The 20,536-nt window shown below is 40.2% G+C and overlaps 2 protein-coding genes and 1 non-coding gene across 3 annotated transcripts in view; 2 read left to right on the forward strand and 1 right to left on the reverse strand.

The window, feature by feature from the left end:
• LOC6032986 (dynein heavy chain 10, axonemal) overlaps positions 1-20,536 on the reverse strand; it is a 99,341-nt gene that overhangs the window by 76,000 nt on the left and 2,805 nt on the right. Inside the window, exons 3-14 of the mRNA XM_038257099.1 lie at positions 13,990-14,117; positions 12,800-12,990; positions 9,966-10,164; positions 9,818-9,904; positions 8,405-8,565; positions 8,025-8,169; positions 6,394-6,507; positions 6,035-6,299; positions 5,681-5,968; positions 4,007-4,114; positions 3,667-3,755; positions 662-745 (exon numbers count right to left, since the gene is read on the reverse strand). Of these exons, the coding sequence (XP_038113027.1) occupies positions 662-745; positions 3,667-3,755; positions 4,007-4,114; positions 5,681-5,968; positions 6,035-6,299; positions 6,394-6,507; positions 8,025-8,169; positions 8,405-8,565; positions 9,818-9,904; positions 9,966-10,164; positions 12,800-12,990; positions 13,990-14,117 (1,859 nt within the window). The remainder of the gene's footprint in view (positions 1-661; positions 746-3,666; positions 3,756-4,006; positions 4,115-5,680; positions 5,969-6,034; positions 6,300-6,393; positions 6,508-8,024; positions 8,170-8,404; positions 8,566-9,817; positions 9,905-9,965; positions 10,165-12,799; positions 12,991-13,989; positions 14,118-20,536) is intronic.
• LOC6032987 lies at positions 15,345-16,831 on the forward strand. Its single transcript, XM_001843446.2, has 3 exons — positions 15,345-16,181; positions 16,238-16,439; positions 16,503-16,831. The coding sequence occupies exons 1-3, from the start codon at positions 15,358-15,360 to the stop codon at positions 16,731-16,733; spliced, it is 1,257 nt and encodes a 418-aa protein (XP_001843498.2). The 5' UTR covers positions 15,345-15,357; the 3' UTR covers positions 16,734-16,831.
• LOC119765694 lies at positions 19,112-19,275 on the forward strand. The gene has a single exon (XR_005276909.1). It is a non-coding gene; the product is annotated as a U1 spliceosomal RNA (small nuclear RNA).

Raw genomic sequence — 20,536 nt, forward strand, 5'->3', positions numbered from 1 at the left:
TTCTGCAAAGTTCTAGAATCATCTAGACATCCTAACAAATCACTGGAAAGAAGAATCATCTTGATTGGTTGAGTTATGCCCGAGAACAAGCGAGTTGAAGTTACCGTTCCAACTTTTTTGAAGCCTTGGGCGTTGGAATGTTAAATGATATCGTAGAACTCGAATTGGATGTAAAAGTGAGAAAATGGAAAATAAAAACTTTTGGAAGTAAAAAGAAAAATAATAATTTGTCAAATTATTGAACGGAAAATTTAAGTTGTTCATAGTAATCTTTTGTAAGCTAACTCAACAATGTTCAAGCTACCCCTTCGGCGCTTCCCAAACCATCACCTGGTTTCCCAGACATGACCTATCTAAACAAAAATCAAGCTATAGTCCCTCGAATGGAAACGAATGGCACTAGCATTGTGTCGCACTAGGTGGGGTGACAGATTTTTCATGTGTCAGGCTCGCTGCGAAAGAACTGCCAGGACCCGGGTGGAACAAATCAAAGCTCGTCGTCCGACTACATGCAGTGGCACCGGCCATGGAGAGTAGAAAAGCAAACACCAAGCGAGCATTGTGCAAATGTTGGAAAAACGAAAAGTTTAATTAAATTCTTCGGTTTTTCTCCTCGGTGGGAGGTGGGTGGTTGGTTTTGGTTTGGACGAGATGACCTTACCTCTGGAGCGGCCAGCCGGAGCACCATATCGTTATAATCGTTCACCATTTTGGTAACGTGCTCGACATCCGTGAATAGTTGTTCCTGGTGAAGATAGAGCGCAAGAAGAATGGATGAGTTCGTCGGTTGAGCTTTTCAAGTGTGATGTGTGTGTGGGTGTGTTTGTGAGGATAGGCAAAAAAACAGGATGAAAGAACATGAACGAAATCAATTGGACCAACCACTTTTACGGTATGAAATGTAGATCAAAAGGATTCACATCACGTTTTGTTCGGTTTACTGGGAGCTGTGATCCTGCGAAGAGTCCGAATTTTGTTTTTTTTGCTTGCTTTCTGGTGGTTTCAAGTTGCCCATGTACAGAAATCATATAAAATCTTGCTCGAACGACAACAAAGAAACCCACAAATTAGCATAAAATTTTCAATTTTCCCCACAAATATTTGTTTGTCTGTCGTAGGAGGGACCTGCTACCATGCCAGCTAATCGAGAAGAAGTGCCCAAAATTTCCAAAGCTGGTCATGTCCTGTCAATGCACTTTTCTCTACTGCTGCCGTTGCCGTTGCCACCCAACGCACGTTTATGACGGGTACTTGGAGAAGATTTTGAGCAGCTTTTTCTCGCTAGTACGGAGTAAACTGCTGTCAGGGGAGATAATTCCCCGATGGTCGTCACCACCAGCAGCAGCACCACTAGTGAAGGAGGGCAATAAAACGATAAAAATGACAATAGTGTGCCATATCGGACGATATTGTTCCGATTGGTCGGGGGAGATTCAGGGCCTTCGCAGGTACGACGGTTCCGTTGCGAAGAAGGATGGCATTCTTCACACGAAAATGCCATTCATTTTGTACGGGAAATTTCGTCCGGTGGTGATCCCTAAGCGTTCAGCATTTGCAGCAAGGGAAGAGTTCAAGATTTGACCCAAGTTTTATTGGAAAATGAAGGGGGATTTTCGAGAAAGGTTTCCCTACTAAAATGTCGAGACATGATTTTATCATCATCTGTATTGCGGTTTACATTTTACACGTTTCAACCAACGGAAAGTTGAAATTAGTTGATCAACACTTTAAGTTCAGACTTTAGACTCTCCGATGGATCGTTCCGAAAGAGAAAATACTTGACATCGACAAAAAGCCCCGTTTCAAGATACATTAACGGAGCACATCAAACAAAACTTTTGCACCCAGATTGTTGTTACAAACATTTTAGTATCTTCAAAACTACGGGAAGTATCAATGTTATATTTAATTCATCCCTTAAAGTACTGCTTAAAAAATATTTTAAACAAAGTTTGATTATTTTTACAATCAGATTGTTGCAGGATTGGGTCCGTTAGATTGAACATTTTTGAATAAGAAGACAAAAACTTCCCTGATTGCTGTGTACTAGGGCGTCCCAAAAAAATCAAAAGTTGTCAAATCTTTGGTGCTCACCCCTAGGATAATAGAATAGGATGTCAGGAACAATGTTTTCATACAACAAAAAAATCCCAAAAATGGTTAACAACTCGCGCGCGGAGCTTGAATGAAAAAAGTGCATTTTTCGAGTATTTTTCAGAAATGCGCGTAACAATCATACTAAAGTAATTCAAATTTGGTCGCCTTATAGTTATAGTTTAATGTCCCCTGAACAAATTCCTGTACAGCCATGGTCCATAAAAGCTTGTGTTTGAGCATGACAGGGCTTTTAGGGAAAAAAAATTGTATTTTTTTAGCTAAAAAAATTCAAAAATCGCTCCCCAAAACCAGTCAAAAAAAATTGCAGTCAAAACTAATGCATTCATCTTATAGGTTTACGTCACATTGTGAGAAAATCTCATGTTTTATCATGAAATGTTATTAACAAATATCGTTTTTGAGCGACCAAAATAAAAATATTCAAAATATATGACTTCTCGTTTGTAATCATAGCAGACAAACGTCAAAAACAAAAACAAACCAAAATGATCAAGGGGTCAACGGATGCCAAAATCAAGTGTAATAAAAAAAACAATTTGAAGTTTTTGTGAAATTTCTAGTCACCATTTAAGGAAACTTGAAAGTTTAGCGTGTCCATAGCTAAGCTTTCAAGTTTCACACAATTTTAATAAATATTACACCGAACAACAAAATTTCTCGCGTGTATTTTGATTTTTTTTTTTCAAAAATAGTTTGTTTGGGTCGAATGGTTTTTCTCCAAAGTTTGTATGGAGAATTAATGCGGTTCGGTTCTCCTGCATGTTGCATGCAATTTTTGGGTTGTATGCAAGAGCGATGAACCACTCTATTTCCCCATACAAACTTTGGAGAAAAATCATTCGGCCCAGACAATTTATCTTTGAAAAATTCAAAATACACGTGATTCTGGGAACCCATAGTTCATGCTTCTCTCCTCGAATTGAGCCTGCGCAGTCATTTTTGTATTTTTTTGTAGGTCAGTGTTATTTTTACAATTTATTACAAAAATAAAATGCATTGGTGGTCCCCTTGGTAATTTTCGTTCAGCCCAGTTAGCGTGGGCATTTAAAAAACTCCACAAATTGATAATTTGACCAATTTGTTAGTATACAGTTTTTTATTTGTCTGAAAAGCGTATTGGATAACGGCAAAAAAAAAACTCGCACTTTTCTTGTTTGACAGTTCGTTTGCTTTGTTTGTGCGCTTGTAGAAACGTTAGCCTGCATATATTTTGCCTTGTTTGCGGGTTTGACAAACTGTCAAACACGAAAAGTGCGAGTTTGTTTTTTTGTTTGTCATAGTCTAATACGTCCTTGACGGTCGTTTTTTTGTATTGTATGTACGTTTTTGTCGTTTTGTGAATTTCTAATCAAGATTTAATTGATCATTTCATGTTCTCCGTGTTCTGAAAAAAAGGAATTCCATGTTAACATCAAACTGCTTTCCCTCCCTCAACCTCTCTCATGTCCAACCCAAACATTCAAGTTGAACGCCACCCTTCTTCTTCTCAGCCCCAAAACCAACACCCTATAGTGCAGATCTCTGTCTGGCCAGCTATAAAATGCTTACCTTTCGCATAATGGCGGTCCTAATGGCGGGGCAGAGCGTGAATCCCAGGTACTCAAACTGCTGACCTTCACTGATGACATCGAATATGTCTGCGGTGGGGCGGAGAAAAAAGAAGAAGAACAAGAGTTTGAAAAATCCCTTCCACAGACTCTTTCCCAAGTGGCCTGGAAGAAGTGTTATTGGAAATGATAATCAGTCTCTCAAGAATTCGTCGACGTCTTCGCCAAAGAAAAATCAGCTCAGTCAGTGTTTTTCAAACAGGTCGACACTCCCACCTCGTAGTCCATTGGTTAGGCCGGGGAAAAAAGGAGTCTTCTTCAACGAGGGGGATGAAACTTACCGTAGGAGAAATTTACGGCGAACTTTAGCTTGAATTCAATGAGCACCGAGTCACCAATCACCTCGCGCCACGTGGGAAGTCGCTTCTGGGTTACTGCCGACACCATCACTGCAAAGGAAGGAAACGGAAATTTTGGAGGGGGATGTGGGGGGGAAGTTGAAAATATTGCCCAAAGGGTTGAAAGTGAAACGGTTAACGGCTCGATGATTTTGCAGAGGGTAAAATGATTCGTCAGCACGTTTTTTTTTCTGCCGGGAAAACCAATTGTTCAGTTTTGCTGAATGCGGAAATTATGGAGTTGTTAGATTCAATGGGGTTTACAAACGGTATGAAAACAGATGTTTATGTCAGGGCTTTCAAGTACGGACTTCAGACCAAAAGTACCACCTACACATAATGACTGGAAAGAAGATTGATACTCATATGTATTACATCTTCAAAAACGGACCTAAATATTTTGCTACTTGATTCGTGTAAACAACGAATCTAAAGTATGTAAGTGACTTTTGGTAAATACACAAGTGATTTTTGCCTTCCTCACCTTACTGAGGAAAGGCTATAAAATCACTCGAAAAATGAACTTCTTAATTCGACCTCGTAGACCCACCATCACGTATACCTATCGACTCAGAATCATGTTCTGAGCAAATGTCTGTGTGGATGTGTGTAGGTGGGTGGACAAAAAAATTGTCACTCGATTATCTCCGGACTGGATGAACGGATTTTGACCGTATTAGTCTCATTCGATCCGTCTTGGGGTCCCATAGGTCTCTATTTTAAATCAGCAAGTTTAGTTAGGTACTTCAAAAGTTATGCTAAAAAAAACGATTTTGGCGTATGTCCGGAAGATTGTAAAAAGGGTGGTTTTTGCAAGAAACCTTATCATGTTATACATTTTCAGAAAGGTATTAAAAAGACCTTTCCAATGAGCCCAAAACATTGAAGATCTGACAACCCTATCAAAAGTTATTAGTACTTAAGTGTTATTTATACACTTTTTGGAGGCCGGATCTTAGCTATTTCAGTAAAAATTATGTCCGGGTTCATCATGCGACCCATCGTTAGTTAGATAATCAAAAGACCTTTCAAATGAGCCTAAAACATCAGGGATCTGACAATCCTATCAAAAGTTATTAGCACTTAAGTGTTATTTATACACTTTTTGGAGGCCGGATCTCATATATTTCAGTAAAAATTATGTCCGGGTCCATCATGCGACCCATCGTTAGTTAGATAATCAAAAGACCTTTCAAATGAGCCTAAAACATCAAGGATCTGACAATCCTATCAAAAGTTATTAACACTTAAGTGTTATTTATACACTTTTTGGAGGCCGGATCTCAGATATTTCAGTAAAAATTATGTCCAGGTCCATCATGCGACCCATTGTTAGTTAGATAATTGAAAGACCTTTCAAATGAGCCTAAAACATTAAGGATCTGACAATCCTATCAAAAGTTATTGGCAATTAAGTGTTATTTATATAGCCAGAAAAATTGAAGGTCTGCGAAATCAGTAATAAAATTGATTTGTTAAACATGTTAGGGGAATGTTGCTACTTTTACTGAATGTATTGACTTTATGAATGTGAGGAAGGCACCAACCACCTAAAGGTGGATTAAGTATCGTTTTTTTTAAATAAAATGTGATTCTGTAAATTCTGTCACCACTTACGTTGCGCCTGTCGCATCTTGAACTCGCCGGCACCACTGGTCGTCGCCGGCGTGCTGGTCCCCGTCGATCCGGGCGGGGGAGTGTTCCGGGAAGCCCGGACCAGCTTCTGGGCCAGCGTCAGTTCCGGGTTCTGCGATTCGGGCCGGTTCACGATCCACCGGACGGCCGTCGCAATGTTCGAGTACTTGGTCCGATCGGTGCCGGCCATCAGAGCCGACGGCTTCCGGGAACCCTTGGCCAGGGTGTCTGCTTTCTTGAGCCGTGCCGAGCGTTTCTCCTGTTCGAGTTCTGCGAAAAGTTTAAAATGTAGTCAACATCAAGTTAGTAGTTTGCTTTTTTTTAGAATGTACTCACCGTAGATCGGCTCGCAAAACTCCAGCTTTAGAATGTTCCGCTTGAGGACGCTGTTGACGGTGCGCGTTCCGTAGACCGTAAATTCTTGAAAGTTGTCCTTCTCGTACTCCCGGATGTTCTTCACCAGCTGAATGTACTGGCTGAAGGCGGACCGCTTCTGGGAACAATCCGGACCGCCCTCGTCTCCTCCTCCGCCCATCCGGACCAGGGCTTTCGAATCACCGGCTGCAGTCGGACTTGCCGTGATTCGTGGTGAACTTTCAAACTGTTTTGTCGAACAAAAAAAAAAAAAAAAAAAAAATGGGGGAAAACTAGACAGTTACCGAAAAGGATAACCGTGCCATAAATTGTCAACGAACCTCTCGGAAAGCTGTCATGGATTTGCGGATGAAGGCCAGCAGGGAGCGCTCCCAAAAGACCGCGCCCACGTGGCGGGGCTGGTTCCGTTGCAGCGGGGGGTTGCTTTTGTTTTTCTGAGGCGAAAAATACGAAAAAAACGTAGAGAGTGAGTGGCCAAAACAGGTAAGCAGATTACCGCAAAATTGCGCTCGCGCTTGGCAAAAGTTTTGCCGGGGTCCGGAAAAAATTAATAATACAAAATAGTTTGACTGCGGTTCAGCAAGGGAGGCTGGGAAAATTACGGTGAAGATGATGGTTCAGAGAGGGGAAATATATAATCGTCGTAGATTGTTTCGGATAGCAGCAGTACCTGCGGTGGAGGTGGCAGATTTTTTTTTATGACATCCGAGAAGGAAACGATTCCGGTTCGTTTCGGGAGTATTTTTTCCGGAAAATTTCGGTGAAGCGGACAAGTTTCCTGAAGCAGCTATAGAATGGATGTTACAACCCAGTGAGAATTTTAGCTCGAGAATCGGGTCGATTTGGCTCGGGATCTACAATTTTCACTTTTTTTATAATATTGGTACTGTACAAGGATGTTTTTAAAGTTCTGGAAATATATTTCAAATGTTTCGAAACATTAGTGTTTTAGTTAAAAAATGTGTCATAATTGAAGAAAGTAAGTTAGAAAAGCAAAAATTACACTTCAACAGAGTTGGAACAGTTTGTTCAGATATTTTTAATATATAAGTTATTTTTTGTATTACTGTCAACTGGGGTGAATCGGGACACATGGGGTAAATTAGGACAGCTGTTTCAGCCTAGCAGGTTTGATAGCATGCTTGAAATTTGAAAATTGGTGCACATTTTTTGTTAATCGGTGTCTGTTCTATCCGAAACCAATCAATAATATTCAAAGATTGTACAGTAATACAATCTTTGCAGGGCCTCGTGGCGCGGTGGTTGGCGGCTTCGGTTGCCGTTCCCTAAGTTGCTATGGTGCGCGGGTTCGATTCCCGCCTTATTCTCCGGGCCTTCTATCGGATGGGGAAGTAAAACGTCGGTCCATTTGCGTAAAAGAGGTTTTGGGTGACTCACCACACATAACCACCGGACGCCTAGAAATGAGCAGAAACTTGCAACAGAGCCCACAAAAGACCCGGGAGTCGTTAAAGTGGATTGCTTTGCTTTTTTTATCTACATCTTTTTAGTAATCTCATTTTAAAATAAGAAAATATAAGCAAGAAAAGCGTTTTCTTGTAATGATGCAATTATTCGAAAAAACGTTGAAGAACTCTCGATATTCAATCTTCAGATAAACATAAAAACATAGGCCTCGGATAATCGGGTGTGGTCTGTATGTTTGTCTATATTCCACACAACTCAGACACAACTCATTTCTGCCTCAATGTGTCAAAACAGGAAGCTTTCCAGCTCCTCCGGCAGCACAAAATATGTATTCCACCTGGAAAAGCATTATGATTCGCAGCGTGAACCTTCTAACGGAAAACTTCCAGTAAAGAACTCGAAAGCAATGCCGCCGCCAGAAATCCCACCCCAGAAACCGGTTTCGCGGCTGTAGACAAGCATAAAAATGACAATAAATTTCCGGTAGGAAGCATTTTTTCCACCCCACTTTCCATTTACGTACCAGAAACTCGTGCTCGACCATGCCGACTTCCGCCAGGAATTGTTTCATAATGTTTTCGTACTTGGATGACAAATGGCACGCCAACGACGGCCGGGTCTCCATCTGGTCCAGGTTCTTGATCAGCTCGAGGCCCAGGTTGGCCGACCTGTTGCCCATCGAAGAGGGGGAGAGGAAAAAAAAAGTCAAATAATCTCAGGGCAGTAGCGCAGCTCAATAATTAGGGAGGTTTTAAAAAACTGCGTCAAAATTAATATTTAAATAATCTTTTGGAAATTTGAATCCACGAGAAGTGAATTGAAAATAACAATTAGAAAACAAAATAAAACTTCAAATCACCCTAATTACGGAGAAGTACGCTCATTTGCTAGCTCAACACTCACCTGAGCGCTCCGATGCACTGGTCCAGGGCCGTACGGGCTTCGTGCTCCACCTGTTCGACGCCCTTGTAAAAGTACTCCAGGGTGGCCTCCCAGTTGGCCAGGTTGCTCGGCGCGAAGATGTCGTAGTCTACCGAAATGATGTGATTGATGAGCCGATAAACCTGGTGAGGTGAGGTTGAAAGAGGCAGGTGGGTGGTGAAAAAATGATATCCCATCAATTTGCTGATTGATTATGCATTCGGGAAATGTGCGAGCACGATTTTGGCAGGTGATTTTCTTTGCGGATTTAATCGAAAATGTATTTAAGTTATCGTCGAATCTGTCGTTATTGTAATAACTGTTTCATGAACAATCTTTTATTTGTGTTTCAAAAACCATGTCCCGTTCCATAGCTTGTTTCACTTGCTCCTAGCCATCAAACGTACACTACATCTACTCTCAGTACGGATCGACCTCGTAAAGTTTTCCCTGCCAAACACAATCATTCATCACAGAAAACAATTCCAGATTTCACCAACAATCGATCATTTCCCTCTCGGGGATTTTCTCCACTTTTCCTCATTAGTGGAGCATTTAAGCAATGTGTTCAAAGTTTTTTCCCTTACCCGCGTTTGCCGTACTCCTAAACAAGATGGAAATTGCGCGCACGGATGCACACACCTTCAACAGAAAGCCCTGTTGAATAAACAATCATCGGAAAACAGTTTGGAATAATTTTCCGACCAAGCATCCGGTAGTCCGAAATTGGCTGAAATTTCCTTGTTTTCTTAGGGATTTATAAGGGAGAGCGGGTTGAATTTTTTTATAGCGTTTTTCACAATTTTTGGTTGGTTTGGTAAAAAAATCTTTCTTCTTATATATTTTCCCGATTTCCCCCGGAAACGAATTGCAATGATATGGTAATTTATCTTGCTCTTTCCCAAAACCCAATACCTGAACCACCACCAATCAATTTTCCGAGTGGAAAAAAATATGCAGGAACCCGCTGACGAGCACACAGCTCCGGGAAAGTACTCGATGCAGCAGGGAAAACATAAAACTTTCTCCTTTTTGAATTGGTTTTGTTTATTCTGAAAAGTACCCTGCATCAAACTCTCGAATTAACATTTCTACCAGTTCAGGTTGTTCGAGGGTCGTTGTCAGGGTGGTCCAAATTTAAATTTTCAATTGGACGAAACCCCTAGCGTAGTGTAGGCCAATTTTCTATACATCCATGCAATTTAGCACTGTAATGAACGGCAAAAAGTTTATTTGAACCATTCTAACAGGGCAAAGTTGAGCGTAAATTTGCCGAAAAACATTTTCAAATGTTTTATTTTACATATTTACAACTTTTTGAAAGACGTCAATCAAGTATTTTACACTGCGAGTCTTCGAAACATCCGAAAAGTAATCCAAACAAAGAGTACGAACCTTTTTCAGAATGTTGTCCACTTCTTCCGGGTCGCTGATCATCGTCTTCAAATGGTGGTCGAACATGGCCTCAAATTCCAAGAAAACCTGCCAAATAATTTTGCACGAAGTCAAAAAAATAAACATTCGGCGACGTTTGGTATCTCACCTTGGCCACATTGGCCGTGTCCTGGCTGATGCGGGTCATGTGATCCACGTCCCGAAAGAGCACGTTCCGGTCAAACTCCCACCGTGAACCGATGCCGGACCGCTCGATCTGGGCGCGGGTGTCCATGTAGGAGCGCTTCCACGAGCGCAACATCTCGGCACAGTTCGTGGCGCAGCGGAACACGGTGCACGCCGAGTGCCTGCAAGGGTTGGGGAATGAATATTTTTTATTGTTTTTTTTTTGGTATATCAAAATTGGTTTTACAAAACGCGACACTAAGGATTTTGTTGTCTTAAGCGTCGTCATTTTCGCACTTCAAATAAATGCTGATTTCTCCAAAACAGTGCAATAATTTTACATTCCTTTGAAAGCAATTTGTAGATATGCAAAAGACTTATAAATTACTTCAAAAAGATTGCAAAAATGTTGCGTCTTTCCAGAGAAATGGACGAAATACAAAGCGTAATGCTTGAGCGTAATGTAAGGTACGCACTTCGAAAGGAATCGGTCAAGAAAAATTTCAAATGGGCAGAAGCGGTAGCGAATGCAAGTCAGAGAGGGTGAAGAAAAGCCCCAAGAAAACATTTCCTCTCTTTTGTGCTGCCGTTCGTAAAGCTGATTCTTGAACCCTTTTCTTTTGAAGAGCATACCAGCCCTAAACGGGGATCTATGTGTAGTTTGCATTGAATACATACATGTAAAAATCATAAAATTTCAAATAACATTGAATTCACTTAATGCACTAAAAAGATGATTTTCAATCACTCCTGCAAGTTTCATGAACATATTTCGTGACTAAACTGAGTAAGAAACGATTTAAGTTCACAATTTTACCATGCCCAAAGCGACCTGTCAAACTTTGTGAACGTTTTTCTCTAAACACCGAGTTGATCTACGGGTGCCACAATATCTCGAGGTGTGCATAGCGAAGCCCGATTTTGAAATTTTGCTCTTATAAAATTTATAAAAGCAGCCATTCCACGTCAAACAGGAAGTCTCCAAATCAAAAGTGCTCCGATTTGCCTCAAATTTGAAGTGGGGAGTCTTTGGCCCAAATAATTAGACCCGTATTTTTTGTTTGGCGATAAGGGTGGTCCTATCCGAAATAGGGTGGTCCAGAAATTTGCGTTTTTCGTCAATTTTCAAAAGAAAGGTTATTAGTTGGGCTTTTAAGGAAAAATATGCTGAGGTCCGAAAAACTAGCTGAATATTTGAAAAGGTCCTATGAAAATTTCATTTGCCAATTTCAAGGTCTCGGGACCAAAGAGCCCATGTCTGAAAATATTTTTCCCTGATTCCTTGTAATATTTTACAAAACATATAAAAAAAATGTGAATATCCATTGACACTTTTTGGAGATATGATTTTTTAACATAAAAACTGGATTTTTCGACGCACCGCGTACAAAAATGGGAAAATGACGAAAACGGGTGAAAATCAACTTTTTCACAAAAACTGAGATAACTTAAAAATTTCAGCGATGACCTGTACATGTTTGGGTACCCAAATTTTCGTAATTAAAAGATGCAACTTTTGGTACCCAGACATGTATAGGCCATCGCTGAAATTTTCAAGTTATCGCAGTTTTAGTGAAAAAAATTGATTTTAATGCGTTTTTGTCATTTTTCCATTTTTGCGCACGGCGCGTCAAAAACCCCAGTTTTTATATTTAAAAAATCATATCTCCGAAACGTGTTAATGGATATTCGCCATTTTTTGATATGCTACGTAAAATATTACAAGGAATCAGGGAAAATTATTTTCAGACACGGGCTTCATAAAACATTTTCAAATATTCAGCTAGGTTTTTTGGACCTCAACATATTTTTCCTTAAAACACAACTAATAAACTCTCTTTTGAATTATGGCGCTCCAAAATTGATTGAGCCGTTCTGGAGATTTGTTTTTTTGAAAATCAACGAAAAACGCAATTTTATGGACCACCCTATTTCGGATAGGACCACCCTAATCGCCAAACAAAAAATACGGGTCTAATTATTTGGGCCAAAGAACCCCCACTCCAAATTTGAGCCAAATCAGAGCACTTTTGATTTGGAGACTTCCTGTGTAACGTGGAATGGCTGAAAGTCAAAAACTATCAATATGAAAAACATAAACATATTTTTAACTTTTTTTCAATTAAGTTTTTTTGAAAATCGGCTTTCATCACCAGTTTAACGAGACTTCACGAAGCTAACGAGGCTATATCTCGGCAATGATACTACCAAATGTCTTCAAATTTATTTTGTTGAATGATGAAAATGTATGTTTTAATGCCCTGCAAAAATATTTAAAAAAAAAGTTTAAATATGTGCGCATACCAACCTCTGACATTTTTGACATTTTTGAAGACTGGGATGTAAATTTGTAGAAAATATTAACATGATTTTATTACATAAGAGCATCACAAAGCAAACCACTACACAGAAAAAAAAGTTGAATTTTGGAATGTTGAAAATTTGGTAGGTTGAATATTACCTCTTTTTTGAGTAATATTACATAAAAAATGTCATCTGTCAAGAAAAGGTTCATATTTATCCTTTTAACAACTGTCAGACAATTATTAAAAAAAAAGTATCACAGGAGAAAGCATCCGTAACCGGATACAAGCCGACAATTTCTAACTGCTAATTACATTTCGTTGAATTTCAACTTCAGTTATTGTAGTCCATCCTGCCAGGCGGTTCCAAAACAACAACCCCTTTCACGGTATCTCCCACCCACGCTTTCAAGCCGGGTAAATATTTGAAAAGTCTGTCAACCTCCATCCCACCGACAGACCGAAAGCTTGGAACAGCATCAGCCCGAAACATGCTAAATTAAGTGTGACTTACTTGAAAATGGTATCAACATTAATTAGTATTTTAACTTTCTCCGCAAACACGTAGGAGATCTGGCCGAGCAGCGTCAGCATGTGGCGGTCCTTGCTGTAGTAGTTCGACATGGTCCAGATGTGCCGCAGGATGATCGTTACGTTCGGGATAATGGACAGGATGAAGGCAAAGTCCTGCTCGTTTTTGATTTTCTGCGAAAAAATAAGCCGGATGAGGAAAATGGGTTAAGGGGAGAGGTTTGATGTAATAATAGGAAGCTGAGTAGAGAAAGTAATCATCGAACAACACCGGGCTGGATTTTCCGAAAAATAGAGAGGAAGCAGCCATGAGTGACAACATTCCCAAAATGCCTGCTGCCTAATGAACGAAAGTTCACGGCCAAAAGTTGCTCCCTGAGACTCGGAGCTCGAACACGAAATGTTAATTTATCAGAAATTAAATTAGGATCGTGAAAGTTGCTCCTTTTGCAGATTTAGGAGCAAACGAGGATGATAACAAGTTCAAACAACCAAATTAGGATGCTTTCAAAGGCCATCACGAACACTTTTCCCTCCAGTCAGTCTAAAACAAAAAAGCCAATCGAATTCTGAAAACCAGGATAATCCTCTTGGCCAGTAATATTTCCCAATTCTCGCTTTTGGAAACTCAAAGAAAAAAAAACAAATCTAAAATCGCTTCAATTGAAACTAATGTGCTCATGACTGCACACTGCAACTAGTTTGAGGAAGGATTCGAGCCAGAAAGGGCTTTGAAAGTTGAATTGAAACACGACCATCGTGCCACCACCGTTCACTGCACGTGTGCAGATGTTCAGTACAGCTAGCACAATCCCACGTGGGTATTAGAGGGTGGTGGCGAGTTCTGCAAACTGCAATCAGTATCATTGCTTTTGTTTTCGCCAAAATGGCTTCTCAACTTCTGTGGGTTAGCTTTGGAGTGAGTGGTTCTCAAGCTTTTAAATACCAGTTTATGAAATTAGAATTCAAAATTCATAATAACAAGCTATAGAGTAACTGTTTTTCAAACAAAAATAACAAAAAAAAAAACAACAACATAAAAATACAGTTTTCCACGATGTAAATTCTGGCTTGAAACCCCTCCGAAAGTCCCCACAATCGCTAATCTCAGGCTTGGACTCATAATTTACGATGACGATTAGCCTCTCCCACCCACCAGTATTGGAACCTCACCAGCAGGTACTTCTGAAGCATGGCCAAATGTTCGACGTTTTCCCGGGCCAGGCAAAGCGCTTCCTTGAGGCTCTTGAAGAGTGCTGGCCAAGCCTTCATCACGGCGCCATCGTTGTCCTTCAGGGCATCTGCAGGAAGGGTAAGAAAGGACAATTCGAGGAACGCATTAAAAGTTGGCTCTGCCTAGAGAAAACGATCGGTGGGATATGTAACTTTGTAAGGACAAGTTTTGATTGGAATTGAGAGCTGTCGGAATGGAAGCTGTGGAAATTCGAACTATGACCTTTGATAAGAGAATTTTCCAATCAGCGTAGGATGATTCCAACAGAAATCATAGAATTAAATTCCCAACAAATCTTAATTTCCTAGAAATATACTCCACCGGTACGACTGTGAGCTGAACCGGGAGCTCGCGGGAAACGCAATAAACTCTGCAGTATGCCCTATATTTAGATGCAAATCTGCAACCGTCGGTCGGTTCGAGCACGCTAAGGGTATGAATTCGTATCTCTGGCGGTCTCGACATTATTGGCTCTGATTCAGTGATGGGAAACAAATAAAATGAGTGAGGGCATAATGTACTGAGCATAAATCCCAGACTTGTGCTTTATTCGGTGTGACGACTTTCTCCCAGTAGGCTGTAACATAATTTCCATAAAAAATAAAATCTAAATCAAGACAGGAAAATATGTTGAAATAAATTCCATTTTCAAAAATCTCCACTGATTGCAATGTCTTGCTGTTAAAAAATATTAATAATATTGTTTCCAATAGAATTCTGTGCTGAAACCATCAGTCTGAGGTCTCACGGAAAAGGAGAATGTCCTTTACTGACCATTTTTAAGTGCAGTAATTTAAAGTAATTAAAATCTGTTGGCAACGAATTCGTCACCGAGGTGTAACAAAGTGCACATTTTAATACAGGTTTGTCACACATTGTACTAGGTTCGATTTTTTTTAATTGATCCTTCTTTTAATTTCCATGCCAAGTGGCAATATCTCACGAAAAATGCCAACTAATTGCAATTATGCACCATTTCCAACACCATGCGGTGATTGTATATCAACGTACAAAGGAAATTCTAATCGACCTTTTTTTCGACGCGATGTCACCGTAATTTGCAACAATTATAGAGCGTGAAACTTTGCCAATATTGATCGTTGTAAAATATTCAGTGCAGGTGGAAAAGTCAAGTAAGCAAAAAATCTAGTGCTAATTCTAGAAAAAAAAAGAGTTTGCTTCTAGAAGCAACTAATTGTTGTCAACCGTGAGAATCTTGTGGTTGCAAATTATTGCATTCTCCAGTAATAAAAAATATGTTGGAAATCAGGCTTTCACATCAGTTCAGCGGGCTACCTTCAAGCAGGATGAACCTATTTCGGAAAGCTTTGGCCAAGGTTCGCCTCGTAGCGTACCGTGCACGACGGCTTTGGGAAGAAGTTCCGGACACTTTTCAGCTGTTGGATCGATTCTACATTCTTGCTGGTATCGCTTTCGATGCCTCAAACGATTGCCAGCGATTCGGATGGAAGCTATACCTACTTGTAGGGTATTTCCAAATGTTGATCAGCGTGGTGAGTTTCGTGAGTACTTTCGTCGCAATGGATGACGCCGTGGAAACGATTTGGTGTGCGCTCATGGTCGTCGCACAGGTAATATGTTTGTTGAAAACGCGTCTCCTTCTGTGTCGTCAAAAGGACATCGCAGATCTGCGAAAATTTCTCGATACAGCAAACTACTGTTCCGGAGATCAAGTGTTTGATGAGGCCGCCAGGAGTGGGTTTCGACGCAAAACTCGAGCACTGATCGTTACAGTTGGCTTGCTGTTGGTGTGCCAACAGGTCATCTGCTGGATTCCACAACCGCAACAATTCAGAACTTTTTACGTTCCGCCGTGGGTTGGATTCTATTTTGGGGAAGGATTGGCTTTTTTCATTCAAGTAATCTACATTTCGAATTTCGCTCTGTTTTGGGTGTCCAAGATATTTGGATGCACTATCGTCTCTTCAGTTTTGATGATCGGAATGAACTCCGAACAGGTAATCCTGGTTCATCACTATGAACGGATTGCCGAAGGGATGGAGGACTTGCGGGACAATTATTTTGACAATGAACAGACTAAACAACAGTATTGGAACCTGTTGATGAAACTCATTAAAACCATCACAGAGCAACAAGGTGTTATTTTGAGGTGATTACGCTTTTTGTTGTTATAAAGCTCATTAAAACTGATCCTTTTCGTTCTAGCAAGATCAGCAAACTGCAATCAATGGTTGAGCCATTATTCTTCTATGTGTACTATTTCGATTTAGTGGCCATTGGATCAACTTTTTTCATCGTTTTTTCAGAGCAATTCTCGTTTATGCATATTGTTATCGCGACAACAGTTGTTGTCATAAGCTTGGAATGCTACGTACTATGCAGTCTGATTGAATCTTTGAAAGATACCGTAAGCAATCATGAGTCTTAACTTTCAACAGTTATCAACTATTTTCATTTGAAATTCCCTCAGTTTGACACCATATCCGGCCATGTGTGCGATCTATGCTCGCAACTACCGTACTCGGCCGATTACCGTCGCGAATACTTTGAGATGCGCACCACGCTGGTCACGATCGCGCTCTGCTCGCAGAACATCGTTCAGTTTGGATGCCTTGGCATCTCAAATCTTTCGATGCCGGTTTTCACCGAGCTGGTCAACACCTCGTACACGGTGCTGACGTTTTTGCTCAACATGATTTAAAGCTAGATCGAAGGAATGACAATGAAGTGTGTTTTTTATTTATGCTTGTTTCCCTTGGTACCAATAAACAGTTACGTGACGTTCACGTCTAAAGATAATATTTTCACATCCCTGTATTTCCTACTTGTCCGATAACTCTCAAGGTTTGTACAACTTGGCCTCACCATGTTAAAACGCTGCTGTACGTTCAACCCTTTGGCAGAGCTTGTCAACGACGAGCGAACGGTGCCGGCGATGACCAGGCTCCACACATTGCGCCTCTACAAACTGGTAGCCGGTCGCAACCCAAAATCGGATTTACTCCGGGCAATACCTATCGTTCTATGTGTGCATGCGCTCAGATTGAGCGAGCTTTCCTTTCATAATTGTAGGTGAATGTTTTCACGTGTGGATTCCGTCCGCGAAAGGCCGTCCCTCCCACACAAACGCCACTGTGGAGCCTTTGAGCGCTTTGTTTATTGTTTCAACAGTTCCCAACAAATCCGCACGCGTTGTCTGGCTCTAATCAGAGTTCATAGAAGCGGTGTCCACGTCTCCCGAAGGAGAACGTCGAGCGCGATGGTGTTCAACTGATATTCGACGTGGCCACGTGGGCTGGCACCTACGTCACGGTGACCCACCGGAAGGTTATCATCGAATTCACACTGCGACGACGCGGAACCTTCTGATTTTGAAGTTTTTGAACGCGTGCGTTTGGCTTGTTTTGCGAGAACCGTAGAGGTATAGCTTTTCAATGTTTTTGATTTTGTGCTGGACCATAAGGGAACGCATGCTGCAATTAGTGAGTGATTTCAGCTTTTTCTTTTACTACCAGACCATGATTTTAATTCTCTCGGAGTGCGCAGCCTTACTGTGGGTGTTGGAAAGCCTTTTTTATGCTTATTTCTAACGTTTGGAAACAAGTCTCACATCATTCACTTATTGCAAACACCCACCAAAAATATCTGTGCAGGATCAACTCGAGGGGAAGCATGAACTTTGGGGTCCCCAGAAACACGTGAAGCTTGAATTTTTCAAGAATTTTAGATAAGGACGAATGGTTTTTCTGCAAAGTTTGTATGAAGAATTAGGGCGTTTCGTCGCTGTTGCATATGAGCAAAAATGGCATGTTATATATGGGAGTAGTGAACAGCACTAATTTTCTATACAAACTTTGGAGAAAAACCATTCGGACTCGTCTAAATATTTTTGAAAAAATTCAAAGCGCCTCGAGATGAGCCTGCGCAGTCATTTTTGTCAATTTTTGTAGGTTAGTGAAATCGATGCCTCTGTGCTCTCTTGTACTAAACTTGCTGTTTCTCCTATCACACAGAGGCATTAAAATCCAGTTAATCCCATTAGTCTTAACACCATGTCTATTTTTGCTGTTACATTCTTATTGGAATGTCTTAACCTGTAACGGGAATTGCAGACATGGGGTTCATCCTGTTAATGCATTTTCTCTGTCAATCTTATTGGAGTAGACTGCGACAGGATTTTCAATCGTCATGGTAAGATCGGTTGATACATTTTTTACAGATTTTCTCGCAAAGCAGAATCTTATTGGCTTACATCATTCGCTAAACTCTACACAACAAATCCTGTTGGAATAGTTCCAGTTGGATTTACTCTCTCAATTTCATGTTCGCTTCTTTTGCCTCAACACGAAAACAACCATTCTCTCTCGATTTCACGACTCAAACTAGCGCAATATATACATTGCTGTATATACACCCACGGTTGGGCAGCGCCATCCGAGAGAATAAAGAACACGATCTGGTAGTATAAAAGAACTGTGAACGGACACAGAGGATAAATACCGAGATTGACTAGAGCGTTATTCTCATGGGTTCATTTTCAAAACAGTTCCTTTGACATATCGAACCGCGCCTTTGCCGTATCGGCCACCAATGTTCAATGACTATGAAATGGTCATATGGTAATATAAGCCACTCTATGGGGTGAACTGTTTCAATGAACAAATGAACACAATTTCGTGTTGGTTCACTCGCGAAAGATTTATTCTTCCATTTAATTTTGGCAGAATTTTGCAGAGTTGCTACAGTGGGTGTAAAGCTTTGCAATAAAATGAAAATACTCTCATGCTTTATATGCAATAAGGTTTTTGAGTAAATAATAGTAATAGTAATTAAATACAATAATGGTGCTATGATACAATGAATGTAATATGACATGTAAGTTTGAAGCACATTCTGCCTCCGGGTTCACGTTTGGGTGTATCGAGCACTGTTTTAAATTTTTCAGTTTCTCTTCCACCTCAATGCTGACGGTGGTGACGACGACTACGACACACTTCGTAGCATTCGTGCGCCCAGCGGCAATCGCTAGAGGACTGTAGCCTTGGTTGGTCTAGAGTTTGCCTCGAACCACCCCAAAGCATACTTACCTGGCATAGGGGTTACCGTGATCCTGAAGGCGGTTCCCCCAGGGTGAGGCCTGTCCATTGCACTTCGGTCGGGCTGACCCCTGCGATTTTCTCTCATGTAGAAAACTCGTATGTGTAATTTTTGGTAGCCGGGACGTGCGTACGCGCACATCCCGATCCTAAACTATTTATAAAAAAAACACGAAAACATTAAACTATATCACATGAATGGGTACGACAATTCCTCTTTACTGCAAGCGTCAGTGACTTGTCCTTCATTTTTGAGGCAACGACAGTCAATGTTGGTTCTGAATTCAGGTCCAGAAAAAGTAAATTGAAATGTGCGTCTACAAACAACTAGGACGTCCAATTTTCCCGGGTTTTGAATTTCCCGGGAAACGGGAAAAATATTTTTGGAATCCCGGGAATTCCCGGGATCCCGGGAAATTTTTGAAGCAGTCATAAATCTATATTTTTATTATATTTGTTATGTTTTTCAAGCCTAAAATTACAGAATTAGCTCAATACTGTTAATTGGTGATAATCTACACTTCAATCTAAACAAAGACAGCAGTTTTTATGATAGTTTAAAATACATTAAAAGATTATTCTTTGATGTGCTTTGGATTTTGAATCTGATGTGATTCAAATTTAATAAGCTTCTTATTTAGATATTTCTTTTATTTATTTATTTTTATGACATCATTAAAAATAAGCTTAAACTTTTTTTCTTTCTTTGAAACTGTCAAAAACCACGAAATTATACCAGAAAATATAACATTTTGTATGAGTCTAGAATTTCTTAGTTAATTTGAAACATATTGCGCAATTCTCACTAACTTGGACTTCGCACTAAATTATTGCTATCGATCGCACTATTGCGACTTGTCAAACTGGCTTGGGAAATCTTAATTTTCTCAAAAAATGATCAAAGCAAGCCGATGTTGTTCACCTGCCAATCGCAATTTTAAAGTGCGAATGTCCAGTTTGGTGGAAACTGCGACTGGGAGTGTAAATAAACAACTGCTGGTTGCCTAGTTTTTGGAAATTTTGTTGTTAAAAGTGCGAGAGAAAAGTGCGGGCCAAATCCAAGTTACAGTGCAAGGATCAATATTTGAAAAATTATCTTTAAATCACTACCGCCAACTGGAGATAATCTGGACTGCAGTCTGGATAGATACAGGAGATTTTGGAAATCAGTGTACTAATTGTTTTGTTCTATTCATGTTGTAACTAAAATCAATCAAAACAATCAGAACATTTTGCAAAAAAATGGCAAATTTCTTACTTTTGTCCTGATTTGCTCCAGATGCCGGTTTTTGATGAAAAATAATGAAATATGATTTTTTAAAGTTTAATGTCATAAATATACGAAAATATAATATCAATTATTATTATTTTTTTGCGGATCTGAAAACTAAAATTTCAGCAGTTTTCC

This window comes from Culex quinquefasciatus, chromosome 1 (genome assembly GCF_015732765.1).
Source record: "Culex quinquefasciatus strain JHB chromosome 1, VPISU_Cqui_1.0_pri_paternal, whole genome shotgun sequence".
In the NCBI taxonomy this organism is placed as follows: domain Eukaryota; kingdom Metazoa; phylum Arthropoda; class Insecta; order Diptera; family Culicidae; genus Culex; species Culex quinquefasciatus.